The sequence below is a fragment of the Nyctereutes procyonoides genome, unplaced genomic scaffold (genome assembly GCF_905146905.1).
Source record: "Nyctereutes procyonoides isolate TBG_1078 unplaced genomic scaffold, NYPRO_anot_genome, whole genome shotgun sequence".
NCBI lineage: Eukaryota > Metazoa > Chordata > Mammalia > Carnivora > Canidae > Nyctereutes > Nyctereutes procyonoides.
In genome coordinates, this window is record NW_026575133.1 from 36,700,917 (window position 1) to 36,725,126 (window position 24,210).

General features: G+C 37.1%; 1 protein-coding gene across 1 annotated transcript; it reads right to left on the reverse strand.

The window, feature by feature from the left end:
- Positions 1 to 7,604: 7,604 nt before the first annotated feature.
- RBM44 (RNA binding motif protein 44) lies at positions 7,605 to 23,360 on the reverse strand. Its single transcript, XM_055300085.1, has 12 exons — positions 23,277 to 23,360; positions 18,607 to 20,198; positions 18,312 to 18,370; positions 16,594 to 16,770; positions 15,890 to 16,073; positions 15,773 to 15,795; positions 15,556 to 15,640; positions 13,315 to 13,429; positions 12,422 to 12,550; positions 10,692 to 10,771; positions 10,512 to 10,585; positions 7,605 to 8,040 (listed from the first exon to the last, which is right to left on the reverse strand). The coding sequence occupies exons 1-12, from the start codon at positions 23,347 to 23,349 to the stop codon at positions 7,692 to 7,694; spliced, it is 2,940 nt and encodes a 979-aa protein (XP_055156060.1). The 5' UTR covers positions 23,350 to 23,360; the 3' UTR covers positions 7,605 to 7,691.
- Between the last annotated feature and the right edge of the window lie 850 nt (positions 23,361 to 24,210).

Consider the following 24,210-nt stretch of genomic DNA (forward strand, 5'->3'; position numbering starts at 1 on the left):
TTGACCCTTATCAGATAAATGATTTACAAGTACTTCCTCTCATTCTGTGAGCTGCCTCTGTTGAGAGTGTCCTAGGATGCACATTTTTAATTTTGATGAAGTTTAATTTATCTATCTTTTCATATCCAAGAAATCATTGCTAAATCCAGTGTTGTGAAGCTTTTCCTCTGTTTTAAGAGTTTTTTAATTTTGGCTCCTCTGTTTAGGTCTTTGATCCATTTTGAATTAGTTTCTGTATGTAGGTTAAGGCTCCAACTTCATTTTGTGTATGCTTTAAAAATTGTTTTTAGGGGCACCTGGGTGGCTCAGTTGGTTAAGTGTCTGCCTTCAGCTCAGATCATGATCTTGGGGTTCTGCAGTTGAGCCCCACATCGGGTTCCCTACTTAGTCATTCGGGAGTCTGCTTCTCCCTCCCCCTCTGTCACTCCTGCTCTTGAGCATGTGTGTGCTCTCTCTCAAGTAAATAAATAAAATCTTAAAAAAAAAAAGATTGTTCTTTTACGGATTGCCCCAAAGATTACAACACGCATCCTTTACTTACCAAAGTCTGATATCAACTGATATATGTGTAGGAGGAGAGTTAACACAGCAGAGCTGGGACTGCTCTCCTTAGAAAGACCTGCTTGCTACGCTAGCCCTTGACTAGAGTCTAGGAACTTGGATTTTGAAAGGGTTTCCACCAATCCCAGAAGTGGTAAGAGTGGCTCACTGTACTATATGAACAATATGGCTTATGTTGAACAGTTGCTTTCCTTCTTAGAGTCTGGAACTTTGGTATGCGCTAGGCAGTGGGTCCTATGTTATCAGCCCCCAATAAAAATATTGAGCATTGATTCTCCAACGTGCTTTCTTGGTATACAACATTTCATATGTGTTGTCATACATAACTCATTACTGAGAAACAAGCACACCCTGTGTGACTCTACTGGAACAGGACTCTTGGGAGCCTATAACAGCAAGGTCCCCTTTAGACAGCACCACATGTAGTTTTTCACTTAGTTGATTTTGTTTTGTATCATTGTGTTGTCATAAATCATAGCCATGTACAACCATATACTGAGTCATGTGAGTTTTCCAAGTGAATCAAAGCCTGTGAGGAGGAAGTACTGGGGATGCCCAACAGTACATTTTAACCTCTGCCCAATCTAGAAGATGTTTAGAATAGTAAGTAATCTACTTTTTCAAATTATGTCCTACCATTACCATACATTTTTATTGGACCTGTAAAATGCCATTATTCTTATTTTATTCAGTCAGTACTAATTGATATGTACCACATTTTTATCTTCATTTCTCCTGCACCTCTGACCTTTCATCTAAATCACTTTCCTTCTTCCTAGAGAACACTCTTTCCTTTTTCCTAGAGAACACTCTTCCTAGAGAGTATTTTCTTTACTATAGTGAGTTTTCTTCTAAGTAATAAGCTATTTTAGTTTTTATGGAGTAAAGATATACTTATTTCACATTTATTCCTGAAGGCTCTTTGTGAGTATAGAACCCAAGGTTTGCAGAATTATTTAATGGCTTCTGTTAAGAATCAGGTATTAATCTAATTGTTGTACTCTTGAGGTAAATTCTTTTTTCTCTGGCTGCTGTATAGATTTTCTTTTTAGCTTTGTTTTTTTTTTTTTTTCTGATATACTGATGTCTTTTTATTTTTCCTGCTTGGGATCTGAAAGGGTTTTATTGACTTTGCAGCTTGATGTTTCTCAACACTTAAAAAATATTTCAGCCATCTTTTTTTTTAAAATTATGTTTGTTCTATTTTCTTTCCCTTTTTGTTAAAACTCAGTTGCATACATATACCTCTCACTCCGCATCTTCTCTCTGTTTTCTATCCTTTTCTATGTCTGTGCTTCATTCTACAGTTTCTTCTGACCTAATTCTCACTTCCAACTATTTGTCTAAAATGCTGTAGAACCTATTGACTGAGTTATTAATTTAAGTTGTTCTATTTTTCATTAATGGAATTTCCATTTTTAAAATATTTTCAGTTCTATATTGAAACTCTCAATCTTGTCTTCTGTCCCCCTGAATATAATACATCTGAATCAGTTAGCTTTTGCTGTGCAGTAAGTCATCTTCAAAACTTCATAGCTTAAAACAATGACCATCTATTTAAGCTTCTAATTCTGCCAGTTTAGCAACAGGCTGGCAGATGGGGGATTTTTCTCATCTTGGTTGGGCTTGCTCATGACTCTATGGACAGCTGCCAGGTTGGGTGGGTTGACCTCCTGATCTATGCCAGGTTCCGTCACATGTTTACCAGCAGCTGGCTATAGGCTGGAATGCCTTGGCTATGCTCCATGTAATCTTTTATCCTCTGACAGACTTTCTGGGCTTCTTCACGTGGCTGCAGCAAATTTCCAAGAGACAGCAGAGTAATCAAGTCCTCTTGAAGACTAGACTTGGAAATGGCACAACTTGTCAAAGCGAATCAAAACACTAGTCTAGATTCAAGTGGTGGGAAAACAGACTCTACATCTTGATGAAAGGAGCTTCAAAATCACATTGCAAAGGGTCACAAATGCAGGGAAGAGAGTAATTATGTCCATTTTTGCAAACAGTCTATCGATTTATTCTTTTAAGTGTCAGATAACTTAAATATCTAGAGTCCCTGTGGGCAGTTTCTATTGTCTAGCATTTACGCTAGTTTTCCTTTATGTGGTCTCATTTCATGTATTAGTTATTTTTGATGGTGCACTCTTATTTACCAAATAACTAATATGTGTGAAATTACTGGTAAAAAATAATTTGAAGCCTAAAATGGTATTACTTTATTCCAGATAATTTTTCTTTTCTGCTAGGTGCATGTCAGAAATAACCATAGATCATTTCACTCCAACTCAGGCAATAAATTCTAATGCTGAGTTACAGTCCCTCTGAGGAACTATGTATTTCTGGTTCATAGTTACTACTAGAGTACAACCTGCTTGAGTTCCAACCCATTGCTAAGAGTTCACCAAGGCCCCATCTCCCTCATTTCAGTGCTATCAGAAGGACTCCTTAAACTAGCTACCCGTCTTGCAAGTAATACCAGGGGAAAAGTGGTCCCAAATATTGGGCATATTTCCCTGAGACTCATCTCTGTCCCATGGCCCACTAATTCATCATTACCTGGATGGCTCTCCAGTGCCTTGTTTAAATAGATATTCTTTACATTTATACAGCTTTTCTAGCTGTTCTCTATAGCAAGTTGGCTTTAATCACCTAGATAGCAATAACTGAAAACAAATCCGCATTCACTATAACAAAGAATGCTATGTTTGTGCATATAATTAAAAATATATACACAAATTCGTTGGTACACCTTTCTGCAATAGGTAGAGCTTAATTCCCTTCCCCTTGAGTGTGGATTGCATACAAGGACTCACACCTAAAATGTGACAGAAACCATGAAGTGTGAGTAGGTCACGGAGACACTGCAGCCTCCATATTGTTCCCTCTCTCTGGGGAAGCCAGCTGCCACAATGTAAAGACTCTTAAGCAGCCCCAATGGAGGCCTGTGTGGCCAACAGCCCTGTGAATGAGCCATCTTAGCAGCACATCCTCCAGTCTCAGCCAAGCCTTCTAATGGCTGCAGCCCAGGCAACATCTTTGACTGCAACATCACAAGAGTTCCTAAGGGCAAACCACCCGGCTAAGCCACTCCTGAATCCTGACCTGCAAACTCTGGGATGATGAATGTCATTTAAGCAATTAAGTTTTGGGCAAAAGGTTTTGCATTAATAGTTAACTAATGCATTATGTTTGCTTCTTAATTTTATACTTATTTTGTTACCTTAAATTTAATACTATTTTTTATTTGAAAAAATCAATAGCTTAAAATTTTTAAGTAATATTTAAATATAAAAGATATACTTGATTTACCTCTTGTTGCTTCCTTTATTCCAAACTGGAAGTAGAATTTTTCAAAACAGACGAAGTCATTTCCACAATGGTATTAATAGATAAGCCATTCAGAAAACCTTTATGATTTATTCTTACTTCCTGAAGAGCATCTATAATATTTTCTCTGTACGAAAGAAAAACACACATAAGCACTTGTTCTTTCCAAAGTAACACATTCTAAATATGGGTAAGTTATCACACCAAATTATATTTTTACATAAAAATATTAAAACCACTTAAAATAGAATTGCAGCCATTACCTACTAACTTCTGGATGTAGTTCAGCCAGTCTCTTCATGATTTTGGTAAAGCTACGTAGATTCAATGTATTTGGAGGTATGAATTGAATAGGTGGGTCAGGTATTAATTTAGTTGATTCAATCTGTTTACAATTCTTCTTGACACCCTAAATAAACATTTAAAGTTTTCTTAAAATCAGTGACCAATAGATACTTTGGCTTAATTAAAATAAAATTTAAAATTACAAATGGTAAAATAAAAGTTCCTACAAAATTTACTTTGATTTGGGATTATTTATACCAAGTAGATTTATTTGAGCCATGTTCAGAGCCATATTTTTTTAAAAAGTCACACATGTTTTCTAACAGTGGCAAAATATTTGAAGCTATGTCTAAATTAGCCTTTCTCAACTGGAATTACTTATCTGAACCACAGAACACAGGTGTTAACTATTTTCTCAATTTCTCTAAATATAGGACGTAACTAGTTCCATTCTCAGTGCACAGGAGAGGGGTTAATTCACTACATAGAGTGGATATCTTAGGCTTATAGCATGGAGGCTTAGTTCTCTTACCTGACAGAGAAACACTAGTTTACATAGTAATTATAAGTATTCTACATTTTATTTACTAAATATGTAGTCAATACAAACTATATGCCCAGAACTGGACCACATACTATGGAAGGAAAACTAGTCATATACAACAGAACCCCCTCCACCTATGAATCTTACAATCCAATTGAACAGATAAAATGGTTAATTAATTACCATTAACCATGCAAGTAGGCTATAAATGGTATGAAACCACTATATATATCCCTTAAAAGTGAAAACTAAAGGAAGAACTGAGACTTTAAAGTCTAGATGAACAGACTGGGCAAGATACAGAACTACTGTCTCTCTCCCATCAGAACATTAGTAGGTTTCACTATACAAGAACACAGAGTTCTACGCTGTGTTGTTCAGTGCTGCTTTCCCAGAATGTGCCCAGAATGTTTATGTATACGATTGGCATGCAATAACTGTTGAACACAAACGAGTTTGGGATCCAGTAGTTTAAGTGAGTTCAAACCACAGAAAGGATGAGATTTCCAAGAAAGAACCAAATCACTGCTAGACCACAGTAATAGCTACCATTAGGTGAGTGCATTTTCTGTGGCAGGCACTCTTCTAAGGTTTTTTTCTGTGTCAAACTCATTTAAACCTCACAACATTTGTGGAGTAGGAACTTTTACTCCCATTATAAGACGAGGAAGCTCAGATGCAGAGATTAGGTAATTTTCCCAGCCACATAATGAGTAGGTACCAGAGACAGGCTCTGCTTTTCATTGTAGACAATAAATATTTTCTAAATAGATGAATGTAATGAATAAATGTTGAGAAGCTGAAAAAAGTGATAATAGCTCATACATTAAATAAAAATTAACTCAAAATCTTTGTGACTATGCGTTTTGCCATGATTTCTTAGATAATACAACACTAAAAGCACAAGTTAAAAAGTAAAAAGATTGATAAATTATATTTCATCAAAATAAAAACTCTTTTAAGATGTATTAGAAGGAAAAGACTAAGTACAGGTTAGAAAGAGTATTCCCAAATCACGGATGTATCTTATAAAAGGTGTGTGTACTCAGAACATTAAAAACCTCTCAAAGCTCAATAATAAACAATTCATCAATCGATGGACACTTGGGTGGTTGCCATAATCTGGCTATTGTAAATAATGCTGCTATAAAAATCAAAGTCTATGTATCCCTTTGAATTAGTATTTTTGTATTCTTTGGGTAAATACTCAGTAGTGCAATTGCTGGGTCATAGGTTACTTCTATTTTTAACTGAGAAACCTCCATAGTCTTTTCCAGAATGGCTGCACCATCTTGCATTCCCACCAACAGTGTAAGAGGGCTCCTCTTTCTCCACATCCTTGCCAACATCTGTTGTTTGCTGTGTTGTTGATTTTAACCGTTATGACATGTGTGAGGTGGTATCTCATTGTGGTTTTGATTTGCATTTCCCTGATAAGTGATGTTGGGTATATTTTCACATGTCTGTTGGCCATCTGGATGTCATCTTTGGAAAAATGTCTATTCATGTCTTCTACTCGTTTTTAAATCATAGTACTCATCTTTTGGAATTGATGAATGGAGAAAGAAGATGTGTGTGTTGTGTGTGTGTGTGTGTGTGTGTGTGTGTGTATATATATATATATATGCTGGAATATTACTTAGCCATAAGAATGGAATCTTGCTATTTGAAATGACATGGATAGAGCTAGAGTGTGTAACAGTAAGTGAAATAAGACCGAGAAAAACATACCATATGATTTCACTCATACGTCGAATTTAAGAAACAAAAAAATTAGCAAAGGGGGAAAAAGGGAGAGAGACAGACAAATTAAGAAACAGATTCTTAACTAAAGAGAACAAACTGATGGTTACCAGTGGGGAGGTGAGGGGCTAGATAGGGGATTGGGATAAAGGAACACATTCGTTGTGAGGAGTACCAGTTGATGTAAGGAAGAATTGAATCACCATTAACTGTAACCATTCCAGTTAGCTGTATGTTAACTGGAATTTAAATAAAAACCTAAAAAACATAACCCAATAAAAATGGTCAAAACATGAACAGGAATGAAATGCTATTACCAAACAATATGGATTACTCTCAAATGCAGTAAGCTGTCAGACTAATAAGGTTACATAATATTCATTTATATGACATTCTGGAAAAGGTAAAATAAGAACAGGAAACAGAGACATTCCAGACAGCGTTCTGGAATGATGGAATGATGGAACCGTGCTGTATCCTGATTGTGGTGGTAGTCACACGTCCATGTGCATTGCCTAAACTCAAATACCAAAAGGAGTGAATTTTACTCTATGTAAATTTTTTAAAAATTTGTGGCATTCCTCTAGGACCCTGGGCATTTTGCTGAGCAGTGGAGACAAGAGTGAAGGGGGCAACTTCATCATTTTCCATGTAGTGTTTAAAACCCCAATGAGGGGGATCCCTGGGTGGCGCAGCGGTTTAGCACCTGCCTTTGGCCCAGGGCACGATCCTGGAGACCCGGGATCAAATCCCGCATCGGGCTCCCGGTGCATGGAGCTTGCTTCTCCCTCTGCCTGTGTCTCTGCCTCTCTCTCTCTCTGTGTGTGACTATCATAAATAAATAAAAATTAAAAAAATAAAATAAAACCCCAATGAGGTAAAATTGAGGGCATATAATAATAAAATGACTATATTTTATGGTTTTAATGATTATGAATTAAGGATCAACTTTGAAAAAAGATGATGGGAGAGTGTAACTAACTACTTACATATGAATAGTGTCCAAGAAAAGGAGGAAAAAAGACTGCAAAGTACAGGCAAAGAGTCTAGTTAAAGGTAAAAAGAAATAGTCTATACCAGGCCCACAAAGATCTATTTCACCCCCCTCCCCCAAGAGCAACTAAGTCATACAAAAAACAGGTTATGGTGGACTCAAGGTTAGAAACGATACAGATTAACATTCTCATTCCCACTTCAAGATCCCTGATTCTGGAGTTATTGTTCTACAAACCTACTTATTGCGGTATGGCCTATACAAAGACCATTTAAGGGATCCAACAAGAAAACTAACCTTCTGGTCAAAAGGAAAAAACTCATTGTCTTGCTCAGATCCCAGCTGCCTTGGCCTAGTTCTGGGCAATCTTGAAATAGAGGAGACTGAGTTAATTTCTTTGTTGGTGTTTCTCTCCGAATTATTCCAAGTAACTCTATTTCCACTTTTGCAGGAAAGTGGTGATGTATATTCTCCAGGAGTTTTAACAAGCCGCACATTTACTGACTTTCCATTTATTTCTATCCCGTTCATTTCTTTCACGGCCATCTTTGCATCAATGTTTTTTTTAAAAGCAAGGGATGCATATCTAACATATAAAAGGAGAAAATAAAGGTTGTTAATGACTAAATTGCCTCACACTTCACTTTGTAACTACTGGATACAGACATATCTTTTACAAGAATAGCTGCCCCTAAAAATAAAACGGTTACTATGCTTTCCTTGGGATTAGGAAGGATATTTATTATTTAGGATAACTAAATAAAAACAAATTAGAGGCCCTTGGGTAGCTCAGCTGGTTAAGTGTCTGCCTTTGGCTCAAGTCATGATATCAGGGTCCTGGGATTGAGCCCACATCGAGCTCCCTGCTCAGCGGGGAGCCTGTTTCTTCTCCTCCTTCTGCCCCCCACCTCTGTTTCTGTTCTTTTTCAAATAAATAAAATCTTTAAAAAAACCCAAATATGGTAAGTAAAAGACAGCATTTCTTGTTAATTCTCTATTAATTTCACATTAAAATTTAATGTAAAACATTTGCAAAGTTGCTATATGACAGAGTAACATTACTAGTCTTAGGATAATTGATTATTTTTTCTAAAAAACTTAAAATTAATCTCTATATATAAAACATAACCCTGAGGTGGATCAAAGGCTTAAATGTGAAAGGCAAATTTTAAAAACATTTGGCAGAATATGTAAGATAATGTCCTTCAGACCTCATAGTGGAGGGCAGCCCCGGTGGCGCAGCAGTTTAGTGCCGCCTGCAGTCCAGGGTGTGATCCTGGAGATCCAGGATCGAGTCCCATGTCGGGCTCCCTGCATGGAGCCTGCTTCTCCCTCTGCCTGTTTCTCTGCCTCTCTCTCTCTCTCTCATGAATAAATAAATAAAATCTTAAAAAAAAAAAAAGACCGTGTAGTGGAAAAAATAGGACCAAAAATGCAGTCAGAAAAATCTAATCAGAATTATAACCATCTGACCGAGAAAGTTAGGCAAGAGTCATCCTTCTGAAATCACCAGCCATAGAGGTGTCAGTGGAAGGAGATAAATCAAATCTGAAACAGAGTTGTTTTCAAAAGACACAACTATGGATATACTTTTGTAAGTTCCTGTATGTTTCTTTTAAAATGTGCTTTCTAGGGGCTCCTGGGTGGCTCGTGTTTGAGTGTCTGCCTTCAGCCCAGGTGATGATCTTGGGGTCCTGGGATCGAGTCCCACATCAGGCTCCCTGTGAGGACCCTGCTTCTGCCTCTGCCTGTCTCTGCCTCTCTCTCTGTGTCTTATGAATGAATACTTAGAAGTATTTAAATAAAATAAGTAAATAAAATATTTTTTAAAAATGTGTTTTCTAAACTTCCACACAGGTTGTATAATGCTTCAAATGGTAAAACAAAACAAAACAAACAAAAAAACCAAGTTTTTTTTTTTTTTTTTAAGGATTTAACGGGATCCCTGGGTGGCTCAGCAGTTTAGCACCTGCCTTTGGCCCAGGGCCTGATCCTGGAGTCCGAGAATTGAGTCCCACGCTGGGTTCCCTGCATAGAGCCTGCTTCTCCCTCTGCCTGTCTCTCTCTCTCTCTCCCTGTCTCTCATGAATAAATAAATAAAATCTTAAAAAAAAGCATGTGATCAAAGCAATATCACAGCTTTTTTTTTTTTTTTTGAGAGAAAGCATGAGGTGGGGGGGGGGTGAAGCAGGAAAGGGAGAGAGACAAAATCTTAAGCAGGCTCCATGCCCAGCACAAATCCTGACACAGGCTCGATCTCACAACCCTGAGATCATGACCTGAGCCAAATTCAAAAGTCAGACACCCAACAGACTGAGCCACCCAGGCACCCATATAAGACCCTTTCTTAATTGGTAAAGACTTTTATATATAAAATAAACAGCTATCCTCATTAGTGATAAAATAGTTAAGGCATTTACATTAAGTTATCACCACTATTATTTGATGATTTTAAATGTTGCTGCAATGTCAAAAAACAGAAAGCATTATGATACAAATTGGAAATGACTGTATGTAGATGATGTATAAAACATAAAAGCATCAACTAAAAGGTAATTAAAATAAAAAATAATAAACCTATACAATTTTCTGAGTGTCTATTAAATGCTTGGCTTTATTCCTATTGATTTATTAACTAGTAATTGTCTCTCAGCAATGAGATGAAGGTACTATTATTACCCTCATTTACAAATGAAGAACCTAAGGTTTGGAAAGGTTAAGTAACTTGCCCAAATTTATTCAGCAAGTTACTGATGCAACTGGGAACAGAACCCAAAGCCCTAAGTCATCTAGCTATAGAGCCCATTCTCTTAATGAAACTCTACTGCTCCTACAAAATGGTAAGGAAACAGGAGTAAGTGCATGAAAATCAATAACCCATTAATGGCAAATTAAAAAATACAATGGAAGATTTGATTGGGAATAGGAATCAAGGAAGGAGTTCCACTAGGTTGGTAAAGCTCTGTGGAAATGGCCCTTGACTTTATCACCACTGTGGCTACTGTCCACTACAGAACCCCTGGCACACAGCGCACCTACTGAATTTGGGAAACCTACCTATAATTAGTAGAAGAATCATAAATTGAAATTTCAGAAACTTGGTACTTCTGGAAATGAGACCTTAAATCAGCCTAAAAGAAAAATAAAAGCTTGTGAAAGGAAGAAAAATAAAAAATATCAAAATGTGAACAATTAATAGATTTTAGAATGAAATTCAGAAAATAAGTCCTGGCATACCTCAGATACTGAAGAGCAGAGACCACCAACATGTATCAAATACCCTTTATCTTTTCGTAAAGGTTCAATATTCTTCATTTCTGCTTGTAGACAAATATAATATACGACCATTATTGTCTAATGTTTTAAAAGAAATGTGAAGACCATTTAAAAAAAATCACAAGGCTTCTTACAAAGTTATTACCGAATATCAGAACTAGACTGAAGACCAAGAGCCTAGAGTATAGTTTTAAGTTCTTAGGGCCTTAATCATATCATCTTCAAAATAACAAGCTTGGACTGGTTAATATCAAGTGTCTTGTAGCTCAAAAATGGGCCAATAACATCGAGTCAGGATAATCAGTCACAACATAACTAAGAAGGTGTCTTTTATTTGTCTTTGGTTCACAAAAGTGCATCCAAGATGCTGGATGCAGAGAGAACCCAAACTGCCCCAGGTTAACACTGGCTGGGGCTTATGTATATTCATTTCTGTCCTGGGGAAACATCACACCAACAAAACCTCTGAGTCAGAAAAATAGCAACAGCAAGTATACAGCCTGTTAATGGCAATGGCACATTAGAAAAAAAAGGGGTGGGGTACAAACACCTGGATTTGCATAGCACTTTTTGGGAACCACAAATATTAGGATTACATATACAGTTTTTTCCATTCTCAGAATGTATTTTCATGGTGTGCATTTTGAAGAGAACTTGGTCTGAAATCAAAAGGGATTCACTGAATTGAGACTCTTTCAATTTACTGGTAAAACTCATACTTGGTACACAATAAATATTTATTGAATGAATTCTTAAAGTAGTTTTAATTTATTGGTTTTCTATTTGTATATAATAATGGGAGGGCAGCCCTAGTGGCTCAGCGGTTTGATGCTGCCTTCAGCCCAGGGCCTGATCCTGGAGACCCAGGATTGGGTCCCACATCGGACTCCCCGTGTGGAGCCTGCTTCTCCCTCTCCCTGTGTCTCTGCCTATCTCTCTCTGTGTCTCTCATGAATAAATAAAATCTTAAAAAAACCCTAATGGGATAGTTGTAATTTTTATTTTTTTTTCACTCAATAATAATAGCCTAACATCTCCTGAATGCCCCTCATTACTTCAGGCATTATTTACACAAGCAAAAAAGCCCAATAAAACCATTGCTATCATGTAAAATAAAATGAAAGCATACAGAAATAAAGGAAAGGAAGGTAGCATATATTTAGAAATGATAGAAGGGCAATGATCACAGATACTAGAGGAAATTCCAACCATTATAAGCAATTAAAGACTAAAGATGAAAACATTCCTGAAATAGACCAAATTGTTAAGGGGAAACAGACCATTTGGATCCCTTGTGCCCACTGACAGAAAGTGCTGGCTGCTTGCCAGACACTGGGAGCTGGTTCTGCTCACCATATGTCCCTCTCCTGGGGAATGTCCATCGAGGGCTCAGAGGAAGAGTGTGCCGGGAGGAGCACTTGGGGTGGCCTGGAGTGGCAAGAGAGGTCACGGACCCCTACTGCTAACTAAATCTGGGGTTTAAGCTTTTAGTTTTCCGAAAGAGAAATGAACATTTTAAACTGATTTACTCTCTAGAAAAATTGACCTCTGTCCAATTTCTCATGTTTTGTAATTTTAAAGGAAAGCCACAACAATAAAATATTAAAACAGTTCAGTTTCGAGAATAACACAGAAGATGGTCACAAAATGATCTAGAATAGGATTTTCTTAGTAAATTATTATGAACCAACCTTGTGGAAACTTTGGATCTCCTTTGTCTTTTTCTATTTGAGTTTCTTGTATTCCTGAGAAATCAAGTCCTGTCAGGTTTTCTTTAGCATCAAACCAGTCTTCACTTACTTCTCGGTAACTTTTGCAGTCTGAGAAATTGAATGGAAGTAGCTGTAAATTATGTACCATGTTACTCTCTGAGAAATTATCTAAAAAGCTTCTCAGAATGAATCACTATGATGACAATTACTAGTTTTATGTAAAAATAAATATCAGCCAAGTATACACTAAGCATAAAGATTCTTTGAGAAGGGTTTTTTTTTGCTACTCCCTGAATAAAAAATACTATTCTGAGTAATCTGCTTCTCAGTTTTAATAAACAGATTCCTAGAGGTTTATAATCCTTAGGAATTTATAATTCCTAAGGTTTATAATCTAAACCTTACTTTTCTGATTTTTAAACTATCCTTTACTGATGAAGAGACACATTTTTATACACAGAATAATAGTAAACACCTTTAAAAAGGGATTCATCAGTACTGTAGCTCTATTTCATTAAAAACCAAATTAATAATTTTTGGGGAATGATTATAATCTCTTCCCATAGAGGACTAAGTGAAAACAAAGGACAATTTACATAGATACAAACTGGACAGAGGAAAGAATGTTTAGATTGGAAAACATGAACCAGAAGAATAAATCTGTATTATTATTTAACATTACCAAATATATTAAGTAATCTTATAGAGGTTAAGTAGATATAGTAAGAACATACTTAACATTCATAATCAGAATGATGCCATCCAGTCAATTAAAAATATTTATTTTGATTTTATCACTGGGCACTAGGACTATTTTAAACTTTGCTATTTGTTTTTGGGCAATGACACAGGACTTATATCTTCACACTGACCTTTGTCATCGAGTTTCAGCTGACTAAAGTCTATATTTATGTCACCATTTTTTAAACCATCTTCCTTGGGTGATGCATCCTGTTTAGGAGGACTCTTGTCAGACAGTAAGGACATCTGAGGATTAAAATAAAAACAACAACAGTAAACATGGACCAACAGTTACTGCACTGTTACTCTGTGGCAGGCACTCTTCACTACATTGTTCAGTCCTCACAACAATGAAGGCACCGAGAGCAAAATCATTCTCTGTAGGTGAGCAACTCCTTTCCTTTATGTCAGCCACATTATATTTGTCTACAAGCAGAAATGAAGAATATTGAACCTTTACGAAAAGATAAAGGGTATTTGATACATGTTGGTGGTCTCTGCTCTTCAGTATCTGAGGTATGCCAGGACTTATTTTCTGAATTTCATTCTAAAATCTATTAATTGTTCACATTTTGATATTTTTTATTTTTCTTCCTTTCACAAGCTTTTATTTTTCTTTTAGGCTGATTTAAGGTCTCATTTCCAGAAGTACCAAGTTTCTGAAATTTCAATTTATGATTCTTCTACTAATTATAGGTTGGTCTCCCAAATTCAGTAGGCTAACGAGAATAAGGATTCGACCCTGGCCTGTGTACAGTGACTGTATGCCAACACTATATTATTTAGCGAAGTGTGGCACACATACACTCCGGAAGTACTTAAGATGATTTTCAGAAGTGTACATATAAGTATTTTTCACTTAACAACAACAATAATATACCTAACAATTAGGAGTAATATACTTAATGTGTGCTTATATATACCTTTTATTTATAAAAAGTAGCATTTTTTCCCATATGTAATACTTTTTACACATAATTTAAAAAGGAGAATCATTTAGGGGTGCCTGGAGAGTTCAGTCAGTTGAGTGTCTGGCTCTTGATTTTGGCTCAGGTCACGATCTCAGGGTCACGGGACTGCGCCTGTGTCAGGCTCCACATTCAGCAGGGAGTCTGCTTGAGATTCTCTCTCCCTCTGCCCCACCCCCATCCTCCACTCCAGTGCACTCTCTCTAAAATAAATGAATAAATCTTTTTTTAAAAGAAAATTACAAAGCAAATAATGTTATAAGTAATATATGGCTATAGGAAATTGTGAAGATGGTACACAAGTAGTTGAAATGTAGCAACATTACCCTATACTATACTGGTTTTCACACATCATCTGCTAATTTAATGAGAGAGATGTCAAAATTTCATCCTAAATTATAATAGGTTTTGTTTTAGAGCCCAAACTAAGATTATATAAAAACTGTTGTATGTGCATCTTGTACTTTTAGAAAAAATTGGTCTCCCCCAATAAGCAGGTTATCTATCTCATTATTACCTTAGAATGATGAAAAATATCCTCCAGAACATTACATACTATTAAATTAACAAGTTTTAGCAAATTATGTAAGAAATGTGAGGATATAAAAATCTGGTTTTAGATCTGTTACATCTTTGTGGATAACTGAGATTTTTTTTTAAACATGTAGGACGATGGAATACATGATTTGCTAAAATAATTGACTTTTAATCATTTATTAATTGAAAAGTATATTTGAAATGCATCTTATTATTTAAGACTACTCCCATGGTATAAACTCAGGGTTGAGGCCAAAATCAGAAAACAGAAACAAACTTCAGCTTTTCTACTGCACGGTCTCACCTCAGAATGGAATATAACCTGTGTTTCTATACCACTTCACAATCTGCACAGTGCCCTCACACAGACTGTCACCGGACACACAATTCCTTAGAGGGTGACAAGAGAGACCAAGAACAGCTACCTATGAGAGGCATTTAAAATTTTTGTCATTTCAATAAAGAAAGAATTAAACCTTTGTCTAAAATGAATGAGGTATTTCTTTACCTCAGGAGATGCAGATAACGATTGACTAGCTTTAAGCACACTGGATCAGCATGTTGGTGGCCCTAGGTCATGGCTGCCTTAGACAGTTCAGGTCTATACCTACTGTCATGGTGAGTCATTAATGTCACGGCCTGTCATCCTCAGAAGTCTCCTGGTTTGATGGGTCACCCTACTGAACATAGACCACTGTCCACTGTTTGATCAGGACATGTTCCTTCTAACCACTTATAGCCCTCAAATGGTAGTACACAAAGCCAGCTGAGTGGAAAGAAAGATGTGAGAGCCTCTGAAAATGACGGTTTACTTAAAGCCATAAAATTACATATTTACACCAATGAACTACTTTAAAAAAAACTCACTTGAGGGAGTGTCTTTTTTAGGCTTGAAGAGACGTCAGCATCACATGTACTTGGATTACCTAGTTCAGGATCTGCTCCTGAAAAGCTAAACAGACAAATGTTTCATTAAATAGCTTATCAATGTTCTGAAAAAGGACCAACAGAAAATTTAAAGTTAACTAAATAAAGCAATTTTTAAGAGCTAATGAATTCTACATTAGATGAAACCATAACTTACACATGTGATTCTTCTTTCGTTAGCTTGAAAGAGAGAAAAGGGAAGACAAATCCTTTAGTTAAAAATGCATTCTGTGTAAATGGAGTAATATTTTAATTCTAAAACACACACACGTACCGTGGAAGCAAAAGCAGACAAGGTCGATAATAACTTTGACTCCACGGCCAGTGGGGGCAGCTCTTCCAGAGGCATGCCTTTGTTTATCTTTTCTTTCAAACTCTCATATCTAACCTTTAAATCTCCCAAAACAGACAGCAGTGCTGGTGCTAATTCCTTCTTAGTAGAATTACTTGGTAAATATCTGTTCAAAAGTCAAGTTTACAAAACTCCTTAGGCACAAGTCATCCATTTAACACATACTGCATTATGTTACATTATATTATATTACATTATACTACATTGTACTACATGCTGAATTCTGACTCTACCAGGTCTTTACAGATTTTTTTCTTTGAAATGTTTAGTTAAAAAAAAAAAGAAATGTTTAGTAAAAGAAAACCAAAGAAAACATTCTTCTCGGGGCAGCAGAAGCAGCCCTCAGCATAGAAGCTGGAGAGAATGCACCAGGATGTCATGCCAACTCTGCAACGGACTCCAACCACATTGGAAATGCCCTGTCGATCTTTCCACTGGATTCACCATCCCAACACATCTTGCTGCCTCCCCATGGAATTAAAAATCTCCTGTGTCAGTTAACAAACCCAGTTAACAATCTACCCCTCACTTTGCCTCTTAAAAATAAAAATCAATAAATTTTCTGGTATAAATTTAAAGCTTGTAATAACTTTCTAAGAAGATAGAGGTTTCAAATTAACAGTCACCTATTGACCCCTGCCCTGTTTTCCACTACAAGCCTGTAAATATCGGTGCAGTGGCGGTGACACATCTGATAGTGAACATTTAAGAGGTGCAACTCTGCTTTGATGGCTCTCTGCATGAGTTTCTGACAGCAATTTGATGGCAAATTCTTCTCCGGCTCTTTAGAAAGTCGACATTCCCTTTAAAATAAAAGACTGGATTAGGTAAGATTCCAAATATTTTTCTCTGTTCATGACATGCCTCTCAAAGAGATTTTAAATTTCTTACACTTTCCTGTCAAGTTTAAATCAATTTCTACTAAGATGGAAGGGCTGTAGGAACATATTACATCCTCAGAAAATAAGGATGTCAAGTCAAAGGTAAATATTTCTTTCTAGAAGTCAAGGAAGTAAAACAATTTCCAATTTATACTTTCTTTTATCAGAAAAGGATTCTTTTTTTTTTTAAAGATTGATTGATTTATTATAGACACACACAGAGAGAGAGGCAGACACACGGGCAGAGGGAGAAGCAGGCTCCATGCCAGGAGCCCGACGCGGGACTCGATCCCGGGACTCCAGGATTGCACCCTGGGCCAAAGGCAGGCGCTAAACCACTGAGCCACCCAGGGATCCCCTCAGAAAAGGATTCTGAAGTACAGAATCAACTTTATCCATAATCAACAGATTTTCAACATAAATCAAGCTTTGGCCAACATATTTTAAAGTTATAAGTGTTCTGGATGGATACGGCTCTTAAATGTATTCTCTCTCTTTTTTAAAGATTTTATTTATTTACTTATTTGAGAGAGAGAGATAGAGAACACACATGCATGCAGAAGTGCGAGTCAGGGGGAGAGGGGCGGGGGGGATAGACAGAGAATCTCAAGTAGACTCTGCGATGGGTACCAGCCAACACCGGGCTGGAGCTCATAACCCTGAGATCATGACCTGAACTGAAACCAAGAGTCAGATGCTTAACCGACTGAGCCACCCATATCCCCTGCATTATCTCTTTAATAGAAAATGTACATACGTGTTTCTTAACTGTCCTTATTACAAGCAAATATTTCACTGTTAATATATCAAAAAGACTCAAATCACTATTATTCCTTGAATGTTAATAGCTGTTGGTTAGTAGTTCTTCCCTTGCTACTAGTTGCCATTTCTAGATATTCTCAACACTTCAGCCATGGGAAGTCAACTCTTCTACTTAATTTTACAGGACTGGATACCAGATTAAACTCATCAGGAGAATAAAGAATGAGCGAAGGAAAAAGTAAATGGCCTCAGAGCATGAATACTAATTTGGCTAGGTTCTCCATGGATGCAGAGTAAATTACACAATGAAGTAAAATCAAGATTAAAGTACTCCAGTGAAAGTAGCTATTTACTTCTTCAAATATGTACGTTTTCTAAAGATACTATTTTGTTTTGGTCTACAAGGGGATCAAATTATGGAAAATGGAGTATAGATCAGTATAGATTTGGGTTGGATATATGAGAATAAGATGCCATGAGTTTCTGAAGGAATTATTGAGATTGAATCTTAATAATTGAAAAGCTTTAATATTATACGTTAGCCTAATACTTATTTGTTGGAAGGCAAATGGCTGAAGCAGATGATCTCTTTAAGTCCCTTTTAGTTTTATTCCATATGGCTAAACACTCTACATAAAGCAAACTACGGTTTTGATTTTTTTTCCCACATGTGTATCTGCAAGTTTCTGCATCTGACTTACGTTTCAGGATGTTTCTTTAAGTCTGTGATAGCAGATGCTTTTCTTAATTCCAGGGAATCCTGGAAAACATGATTTAAAATGAAATTTGAAATAGATGGCAAACACATGTTGTATCTGGAGTTCCAAAATGGTAAAATTTAAAGCCCAATTTCTAATTGACTTGGTGGCAATAGCTGCCACCAAAGAAGGACAGAGTTTGGTAGCAATCTATTCACCTTTCCTTCATCCAGCATCTTCTCACAAAAGCCTTAGAAGCCCCTGTTTTAATTCAACAAACCAAAGCATTTGGCTTTACCTTATTTAGAAAATTTCCATTAGGTTTTGAACTGTCAACGGAGAGAGATTTTGTCACAGTCCCTGGTGCATCTTCATTATTCTGACTGTATGACCAATCTGTATTACAAGCAACGCTTCTCTGTTTCTCACTGGGCCATTCACCAGGCCGTTTTTTGTTCATCATTGTTATCTCTGTATTGCTTGACGTAGATGCTACAGAAAATCTTGCACTTGTTGCCCTGCTGGTTGTGAAACAAGCCCTAAAATCAGTGCTAACATCCACTGTCTGATTGACTGTGACTGTACCGTTTGCTGCGTCTGTCACTAATTTGGGATGTGTTCCTTCTGTATTGTGAAAGCAAGCTTTATTTGTGCTACTGCCATTAGCAACCTTCAGGGAGCTATCTTCTATTGCCTGGTTATCTTTGACTGCAATCCTCGGGAGAGTAACAGAAAAATCTAAGGCTGGATTAGGGGCATTTTGTAGGCTTTTACAGTGTGAATTTCCACAGGCAGATATTACTGAGTCATCAAAAACAGAGGTCCAGGAAGTTTGACAATCTTTACAAGGTTGGAGTAACATCTGTAAAGCTTTGTCTTGTTGTAGTGTGCTAGAATTTTCAAGGTGGTGTGACTTTTTGTTCTCAACAATTGCATTCCCACAACGATCTTTACTTTCCATTATTTGACATTTCATTTTGCCAGTATACGTTTTAGTTTTTAATGCTTTTTGAGGGTTTAAGAAACTATTCTGAGACTGAGATTCCTGGCTCTCAAGGGGACTACTTCGTAGTACAATTTCATCAAAGACTGTGTGGTACATTAAACTTGTCTCTTGTTCCTTATACATTTCATGCTTTGGTTCGTGATATTCTCTTAACACAACGGAATTCTGAAACTTGGAGCCATGATGTGCATCTTCTTGTCCATAAGCATCAACTGAATCTAAAGAGATGCTAGAATTACTTTCCAATTTAACATGATTACCTTCTAGATTGCTAGCACATTCAAATTCATAACCTGAATTTTTTAATCCAACAGTTTCCAGATTAGGTATGTTCAATGCTTTTGTTTGGTCAAAAGATAAGTGGGTACTTGTGTATTCTTGCTCTTCCACACTGTGATATTCCTGCTGTGAGTCTTCATCTGTATCATGCTTTTGCACATCTTCAGCAGTTTCTTTATAATCATTGTCTGAAATCTTATAGGTTCTTTCCAAGCCAATTATCTTATTACCTTGATATTCCAAAATATCAAAAAACACCCCTTCTCTTTTCTGCATTTCAGAATCTAATTCTGAATTTAAAGGAATAAGACTTTCACTTAGTTTTGACTCTGAATAATGTATAGAATATGTTTCATTCAAGAAAGCACAGTCAATACTATCCTTGAACTCACTAGCCTGAGAGAGACTACTGTCTCTGTTAGGATCTGGAGTCCCAGTACAAGATGGCTTCAATAAATCCATTTGCTCAGTACTGCTGACGTCTTTGTCATTAGTTATTTGTTTTAGTACCAAGGAATCCCAGTCATCATCGAGAAAAGTCAATTTGGCTTCATTAGAACTATTGGAAGATAATAAATTTTCTTTCTTAGGATCAGAAGGCTCATCTGGTTAAAAAAAGAAGAAAATGTTGACAGCATTAACATTACAGAAGTTAAACATTAGAAAAGACCTGAGACATGATCTAATCAAAGATCTTCCCAATATAGGAATAGATTTACACTATGCATGACAAATATCCCTTATGGTTGCTACTATGGACTAAATTTTGTCCCCCTCAAAATTTCTATGTCAAAGCCTTAACTCCTAGTGTAACAATAACCAGAGATGGGGCCTTCGAGAGATAATCAGGGCTAGATAAGGTCATGGGGATGGGGTCTTCAGGATGGGCTAAGTGCCTCAAGATGGGATAAATGCCAGAGAGCTTACTCTCTCTTTCCATCATGTGAGAATACTGCAAGAAGGTAGCCATCCACAAGCCAGGAAGAGAGCCCTTATGGAGAACCTGACCATGGTGGCACCCTAATCTGGACTTCTAGCCTCCAGAACTGTGAATAAATGAACATATGTTGTTTAAGCCACCCAGTCTATGGTATTTTGTTATGGTAGCCCCATTGACTAAGATAATAGCCAAGATTCTTCTTGAACTCTTTCAATGGCAAGGTGTTAACTATAAGGCAGCTACTCTGTAATCTTTGGGTGCCTCCTAATGACAGCCTTAGGCACTGCAGAGACAAAGGAAAGAAGACAGGCACTGCACCCCAACACTTACAACTTTCATAAGGGTCACAGATAAGAAAAGGACACTTAAGTACAATACAGTTGAAGAGTGCTGACAGAGTTGTGTTAATGAGGAAGTAATGAGCTTGAGAAGGAGAAACAAACCTCAGAGAAAACTATATTTAAAAAGTGTTTTGAAACAAAATAGTTATTTTAAGCAAATCAAATAGCATGCACATAGAAAATCAGCTACATGAAAAAAGATAGAATGTTCAGTTAATTGTAAACTATGCTGGAGTAAAACAGCTCAAAGGAAATGACTGACAGGAGCTATGAACATTATGATGTGTTAAGAGTTTGGCTGTTACTCCAAGACAATAACTACTGAAAGCTTCTTGAAAGGATAGTCATGGGAATGGAGTAAGTTTATATGCCCCAGAATAAAGGCTGGAAGGGGAGACTGAGTACAGAAGAGGGACAAGAAGCAGGGACAGGTAGAAAAGCACCATAACTGACAAGACTCAGTAGCTGATTAGGAATGGGAGACCACGGAAAGAGAATGGCTTTCAAAATTTTTGGACTAAGAACATAATCAGAACCATTTTATATCAAGATCCAGTATATACACAGAAGTGACTGTGACTAAAAATTTTACAGAACAGTAACTACTCTACGACCAATGTATGAATAAATAAATAAAATCCTTAAAAAAAAAAAGCTGATCACAATCAGCTAGGTTGATTTCATGACGACCACCTGCATGGACATCATTCTGAGATAATGCTAAGGTTTACAACTTGGTATTACAGTGGAAAGGGAATATCTGAAGCTGAAGAGATAGGCACTTCATGAAGAGGAGTAGAGGGAGAGCAAAGTAGGTGAGGGAGGAGATAATGAGGTGTTGGTTCCAAGCAAGTGGAGTCTGAGGTCAAAGATAAACACTCACATGTGAATATCTGATAAACTGTTAAAAAATACGGGGTTGGAGCTAAGGCTAACAGTGTCAGCTTTACTTTTATTAATTTATTTTTAAAAAGATTTAATTTATTTATTAGAGAGAGAGAGAGACAGGCAGAGGGAAAAGCAGGCTCCACGCAGGGAGCCCAACATGGGACTTGATCCCTGGTCTCCAGGATCACACCCTGGGCTGAAGACAGTGCTAAAACACTGAGCCACTGGGGCTGCCCCAGCTTCACTTTAAAATTCAACTATTTTTCTTAGGGATTTGTATAGGAGTTTGTTACATAACAAACTGGATTCTAATTCTGGATATTAATTCTTTGTTTTTCATATTTAAAATACTAGTGACTTTTTCCCTAGTTTACTGCTTATCTTTTAACTTTTTCCTTTTTTTTTTTTTTTTTAAGATTTCATTTATTTACTCATGAGAGACATAGAGAGAGAGGCAGAGACACAGGCAGGGGGAGAAGTAGGCTGCCTGGGGGAGCCCAAAATCTTAACACACCATTTTTTTTTTGAAGATTTTATTTATTCATGAGAATACACAGAGAGGAAAGAGAGAGAGGCAGAGACACAGGCAGAGGGAGAAGCAGGTTCCATGCGGAGAGCCTGATGTGGGACTCGTATCCTGGGTTTCCAGGATCAGGCCCTGGGCTGAAGGCAGCACTAAACTGCTGAGCCACCCGGGCTGCCCCACACCATGGTTTTTAAAGATTAGTCAAGTGGATCAGTCATTTCTTCTCTGACTTCCGGGTTTTGTCTCTCTGGTCTTCTCTACCACAGATTTATAAAAGTATTCTTCCATATTTTATTCTAATTCTGTGTGTGTTAAAATCTTATATATTCAGGGCAGCCCAGGTGGCTCAGCAGTTTAGTGCCGCCTTCAGCCCAGGGGCCTGATCCTGGAGACCCCGGGTCTAGTCCCACTTTGGGCTCCCCGCATGGAGCCTGCTTCTCCCTCTGCCTGTGTCTCTGCCTCTCTCTCTCTCTCTCTGTGTGTGTGTCTCTCATGAATAAATAAAATCTTTAAAAAAATCCTATATATTCATAAGCACAGAAAACTCAGTCATCTTGCTTTCCATGCTCTTGTTAGTTTGTGTCTTCTCATCTACCATTACCACAGAGAAAGAAATTTCAGATTTGTGTGAAGATAAAACATCTACAACTTGGGTAGCAGAGGCCAACCTGCCCATCTTCCACTTAGCACCCTGGAGGCTACCGTACATGCCAGTTCCTAAAGTCCTGGCTGAATAGAGAAACCTGCTCTTCTCGCTCACCTTTTCTTCTCTACATCTCCATTTACCCAAGAAATCCCGTGTAGGCTGCCCACATTCACCAGAAATCACTGGAGTGAGTTTGCCCAATTCAAAACACAATGACTCTTATCACCTAACTAGGAGGAAGGCTTAGAAAATAGCAATTTTTGGAGGGGGAAGTAACTAGGTACCAAATCCATTTAGTACCTTTCTCCATCCAGAATAAAGCCCGCTGGCCTGGCCCCTCACCTTTCTGGATATTTTCTCCATTGTATTGGGAGCCTTTACCAGAAGTTATCTCCACCACTGCAGTAGCCTGCATCTCTCAAGGATGTGCAAACTAGAAGAGAGATAAATATTGAACTATTATCATACTTGGTATTACGTTTAAAAAACTATTAGAAAATCAAGAATTTGACAAAATGGCAATTATAATCAGAGATTCTAACATAAGAGGGCTGATAAAACTGGTAGAACATTTGAATAACTTTTGTAAACGCATAAACCGACAGCTAAGTAATAGATTATATTAGACAAGGCACCCAGGTTTGGCTTATTATATTAAAAAAATAAAAAGATATGGCACATTCTTTAAAAATTTCCAAGGAACACTAAAGGACAAACAATATATTAGGCCATCTAAAAAGTCTTAATCCAAAAAGCAGAGTATTAAGGGCTTAGTGTGACCCACTGATATCAAACCTGGATCAAAAATGTTTCAAAACAAATTATAGACCTATTAAAGCCCATCCATACAATGGAGCATCTCTCAGCAACAAAAGGAACACACTACTGAGGTATGTGATCTTATGGAGTAATCTCAATGAGGGAGCTGAACGAAAGAAGTTGGACAAGAGATCACATATTGACAATTCCATTTAAGTGACATGTGCAGAAAAAGCAAATTTATAGAGATAGAAAGTAGAATAATGATTGCCTCCGGTAGGGGATGGAAAGAGGTGTTTACTGTAAATGACTTTAAGGGATTTTACTAGAAGGATTAAAATGTTCTAAAGCTGATTTATGGTGTGATGGTTGCATCACTTGATAAAGTTCTTAAAGTTGCACTGTACATTTGAATGGAGTAAAACATATCTCAATAAAGCTGTTTTTAAAAAGTCACTGACAAGGACTCTTTGAATCCAGCTGCCTCATGAGTTAGTCCAAGCTGGTCACTTAACAG